Source organism: Oryzias melastigma, linkage group LG1, assembly GCF_002922805.2.
Source record: "Oryzias melastigma strain HK-1 linkage group LG1, ASM292280v2, whole genome shotgun sequence".
NCBI classification, from domain to species: Eukaryota; Metazoa; Chordata; class Actinopteri; order Beloniformes; family Adrianichthyidae; genus Oryzias; species Oryzias melastigma.
This window is the reverse complement of record NC_050512.1, coordinates 30,563,085-30,568,296: the sequence shown is the minus strand read 5'-3', so window position 1 is coordinate 30,568,296 and position 5,212 is coordinate 30,563,085. Positions and strand designations below refer to the sequence as shown.

Here is a 5,212-nt window from a genome sequence, read left to right as displayed (position 1 = left end):
CTACACACAAATCCACAGTTATGCACACAAATCAAAAACTACACACAAATCAAGAACTACACACAGATCCACAGTTATGCACACAAATCAAGAACTACACACAAATCCACAGTTATGCACACAAATCAAGAACTGCACACAAATCAAGAACTACACACAAATCCACAGTTGTAGATAGAATAACTTTATTAGTCCCATGAGGACATTTCTGTTAAAATCAGCTCTCCAGCATAAAACATAGACAACAATAACACAGTAAAAGCCACAATACTAAAAACCTGCTATAAAATCAAAACAAATAAATACTTTTGTACTTTGTAATAATTTTGTTCACACAAATCAAAAATTACACCCAAAAATCCAAAGTTTTGCCCACATGTCTGGTGGCGTAGACGAGCACTAGTATGAAGTAGGGACGGTCCAGATGAACACTTCATGATTGAAGTGCGTTCTTGAACGTAGCTCAGCAGAGTCGAACTCGGCGCCGTTTCCTGTCCGTCCGACTCCTCGATTCAGGATGGATTTTATTTCCATCACAAAGGAAACTCGTCTAAACGAAGACCGCTGAGCGCGTTCAGCCGTGGCGTTCTTGCAGACGTTCACCGTCTCTTCTCCTCTCAGACGCCAACCAAAGCCAGGGTGGAGACATGAAGAGGAAGAGCCACTGACCAGCCTCTGTGGGCGGAGCCTCCACCGCCGGACCTGAAGGAATTCATCCGAAGAAGAATGGACGTTTTTCTAGAAGGAAGTTGGGTTTGAGAGAGCAGCGAATGCATGAAACCTTCTGTCAACATGTTTACATTCGACCGACCGTGATCACTGTGGAGAGAGAGAGAGAGAGAGAGAGAGAGAGAGAGAGAGAGAGAGAGAGAGAGAGAGAGAGAGAGAGAGAGAGTCGTACGAACCGTCGTGTCCGTAGAAGTTTATCGTCCTGCTCCCACCAGTGACTGTTAAGTTGTAGCTTAAATTAATAAATTATTTGTATTTTACACAGGGACAAGAACACGTGAGAGAAGGCTGAATGTGTGTTTGCAGAAATGATGTTCAGATCATTTCCTCTGTGACGGGTGAGGAGGCCACGCCTCCCGTTGGGAGGAGTCAAACGTGTTTTTGGTGCTCGAGAATCTCACTGGACCTTTTTCTGAATGAAGAAAGACTTGAAGATGTTTCTGGATCCTCCTGGATGGAGGAGCGTGAGGGAGAAACACCAGATTGTAGCCTACTTGAATTATTTTAATTGTATTTTCTTTGCTTACTGATAACTTAATGAGAAAACGCCTTAGTTTGTATTGAACCGTATGAACCAGATCTATGCAGGCCTGAAAATCTCCGTTTGTTTGGACCTCAGCGGGTCGGAGCGTTTCTGCACATGTGAATGTTTGATGAAGTTGAAGTGAAGCTGAAGTTCCTCGGATCATCTTCAGATGTAGCAACAATTCTTAAGGACTTCCAAGTTTGGACTTCAGCTTTTTTATTTTCTCCAAATGAAATAATCAATTAGTCCTGATTAAAACAGTTCTAATGCAAAGGCAATAAAACTGTTTCAATGGGCAGAGGAGCACATTTACATTCACATTTACAGAACCGGACGGAAGAAGACGTGTTTGAGATGAAGGACCTGAAGACTAGAGCTGCCTTTACTAAAGAGTTTCATGTTCTGCAACGTCCTCTCTAGTCGCAACGGCCCCTCTTGAGGGAACGTCGCCTCTAGTCACGTCTCTAGTTGCATCGTCGCCACTAGTCACAATGTCTCTAGTCGCAATGTTGCCTCTAGTTGCAACGTCTCTAGTCGCAACGTCTCTAATTGCAACGTCGCCTCTAGTTGCAACGTCTGTAGTCGCAACGTCGCCTCGAGTCGCAACGTTGCCTCTAGTTGCAGCGTCGCATCTAGTCCCATTGTCGCCACTAGTCACAACGTCTTTTGTCGCAACGTGGCCACTAGTCACAATGTCTCTAGTCGCAACGTCGCCTCGAGTCGCAACGTGGCCACTAGTCACAATGTCTCTAGTCGCAACGTCTCTAGTCGCAACGTCTCTAATTGCAACGTCGCCTCTAGTTGCAACGTCTGTAGTCGCAACGTCGCCTCGAGTCGCAATGTTGCCTCTAGTCGCAACGTCTCTAATTGCAACGTCGCCTCTAGTTGCAACGTTGCCTCTAGTTGCAGCGTCGCATCTAGTCCCATTGTCACCACTAGTCGCAACGTCTCTAGTCGCAACGTTGCCCTTAGTTGCAATGTCTCTACTTGCAACGTCGCCTCGAGTCGCAACGTGGCCACTAGTCACAATGTCTCTAGTCGCAACGTCGCCTCGAGTCGCAACGTGGCCACTAGTCACAATGTCTCTAGTCGCAACGTCGCCTCGAGTCGCAACGTCGCCTCTAGTCGCAACGTCTCTAGTCGCAACGTCTCTAGTCGCAACGTTGCCCCTTGTTGCAATGTCTCCAGTCACAATGTTACCTCTAGTCACAATGTCTCTAGTCGCAACGTCTCTTCTAGTTGCAACTTCCCCTCCAGGTGCAGTCATGTATTGATGCTCTGAACACATTTTTTGATCCATCTTCCATTTATTGTGAAACGACGTGATTCTGTTACTCATCTTAACTTCAGCTGCAGGAGGAAACTCCGCCCTCTAAGTGTTTGTTTGTGTAACTGCAGCAGATTCTGTTTTATTTATTTTGACAGATCAGTTTCTGACCTACAAAGTGTTTACTCCTAGAAACGATAGAGTTTGTTTCTAGTTTGAGGCTGGAATACACTTTTACATTAAACAGCTCGTTGGCCCTGTGGTAGAGTGTCCACCTTGAGACTGGAAGGTCACGAGTTTGAATCCAGGCCGAGTCGTACCAAAAGGGGTCAAATGCAGGGAACAAACGTCACACATGTAACACGACAACTAATAGAACTTTAAATTTGGACAGAAGCTCCGCCCCCTCATGCCTGATCCAGACCTTCTGACTTTCTTGGGTTGGACGTTACCTGGATCAGGTGATCAGCTGTGGGCGGAGCAGGAAGTTGAACCTTGAGGACCAGAGTTTTTGTCTTTCCTCCTTTCAAAATAAAAGTTTCCACCATCGTCGGTTACAAAACCCAAAATAAAAGCCTCCGTTTTGGTCAAAGAATCTCTTCAGTGACGGCAGCTTCGTCCTTCATGGTTCTGTTTGGAGTCGAATGAAGAAGCCGACAGCTTTCACCTCTTCTGAACGCGTTTCCCAGAATACCTCTGTTAGGAAAACTGTTCTTCCTGAGTCTGTCTGCGTGCCCCCCCCCCCGTGTGTGTGTGCGCGTGCACGTGTGTGTGTGGTTGCACCTGAGAAGACGCCAAAGACTGTTGTAGCCCCTCAGGAGGGGGCGCCGCCGGTTCCTCTGACGGCTCCTCCTGCAGAGCGGCGAGCGTGGATGTGGAGTCATGTGACCGGAGCGCTGGGTGACGTCTTTATGAGGCGCGCGAGGAGGAGAGGCGCGGCGCGGCGTGGTTATCCGCTTACCTAATTTGGTCTTTTGTAGATTATTTTTGTGTGTCTGTTAAAAAAATTAAACAAAATATTTGGTTTTTATGTCGACTCTGATCTTTATTTCCACCTGAAATCACGTCGCTTTGTTCACGGCAGTTTTTCTGGTTCCTGCAGGAAATCGCTCGTTTATTTACGTTTGTGACGGACTGTCTGTGAAAAAGCACAAAAACATGAATCAACATGAAGCCAAATGAGACAAATGTGATATTGGGATACATAAATAAAAATGAAAAAGTGAGACGAATTCTCCTGATTTTTTCCCACACTTGCTGTTAAATAGATCATTGGAAAATTTTGATTAAATAAACATTTAATACTTTAGTAACAGGAGTTAATTCAGTTTAATAAAAAGTCCAAATGATCATTCATCCACTCCATGCTTTACTTTGAAAAAAAAGAAGCTTTTCAAATATAATGTGAAACTTTAAACTTAAAAAGTCTAACTTTTTATTTCTCAATAATTCTGTCCCTTTAATAATAAAAGATCTTTGGTGATTTTTGTTCTGCTGCAGTTGCAGCATCTGTCCACATGAGGGCAGTGTTCCACATTTTAAACATCATTTTTCTGACCAAAGGGAAGAGAATTCATGTTCCTGGAGACAGAGCAGTGACTACAGTGAATAATGCTTTATTTTACTTTTACAAAAACAAACAGGAAAACAAAAATACTGTCTTGGAATACAGGAAGGAAGGAAGGTGACGGAGATTCTGCAGTTCACTGACAAAAAAACAAAAGAAAAAGAAACTAGTCGTGGATGTTAAAGCTTCCAACCAAAATCAAATCCTGCGCAGAAGTTCTGGCTCAGCACCGGAGCGCTTTCCAGAACCGCTCCACTTCCTGTCATAATACTGCGGTTCTGGTTCTGACCCGGTGATATGAAACGATGCTTTAGTGTTTCTCTGGAGTACGTTTCCACTCGTGTTCTCGTCTAGTGTCTAAGGCACTTTGAAAGAAACATACCGATAGTAGCTTACGTTAGGGGGCGGGGCTCTACGGGTTTTCGTCACATTGATGAAGAATCTGGATTTGATCATAACGTTAGAGCACGAATACATTCGAGTCACAGAACCAAAACCGAAGCAGCTCCAATCCAGAAGAAAACGCTCGTCTGAAAGGAACTAGTGTAAATTTTACGTCAATCGTGGAATTTACAGTTTTAACAGAACTACATTACCCATAATTCATCTGGAGGGATCTTGGTGAGGTGAACGGAGACGGTCTCTTTGATCAAAGCGCGTTTATTTAATGCTTCCAGTTACATCCTTCATTCCAGCTGTTCTGTGCAGTTCTGCTTTCGCCACCATCAGGACGCCAGTGGGCGGAGCTTGACGGTTTCCAGGTGTTTTTTAAGCTCTGCTTTTCAAAGTAAAAGCCTTTCCCCTTCAGAGTCCAGGTTTTCCTGAGGAAGACGAAGATGGAACGTCCTCAGAGGGAGTTCAGGCAGTGGGCGGAGCCTGAATTCCAGAGTCAGGAGGGGGAGGGGCACATCAAACGTTTTAATCCTGAACCGACTGGAGTTTCACACGGATATAAAAAAGCACTTTGTAGATGTGAATACGTGAATATGGTCTCATCATGTTAACGCAATGCCTGATGGGATACGGGGGTGGGGTTATCAGGACTCAGAGATGATCCACTGCTAGAAACTGATAATAGTAAGGCAGACACGTCCGTTTGCTCCCATGAGTCTCTGGTGCAGGA

At 44.9% G+C, this 5,212-nt stretch overlaps 2 protein-coding genes across 2 annotated transcripts in view; one reads left to right on the top strand and one right to left on the bottom strand.

The window, feature by feature from the left end:
- ubn2a (ubinuclein 2a) overlaps positions 1-3,552 on the top strand; it is a gene marked incomplete in the record, with an annotated part of 23,158 nt that extends 19,606 nt beyond the window's left edge. The window contains 1 exon segment of the mRNA XM_024289631.2: positions 622-3,552. Within this exon segment, the coding sequence (XP_024145399.1) occupies positions 622-668 (47 nt within the window).
- A 563-nt stretch (positions 3,553-4,115) lies between these two features.
- The window catches only part of LOC112156981 (myosin-10), a gene marked incomplete in the record, with an annotated part of 61,534 nt that continues 60,437 nt past the window's right edge, over positions 4,116-5,212 (bottom strand). Inside the window, 1 exon segment of the mRNA XM_024289361.2 lies at positions 4,116-5,212.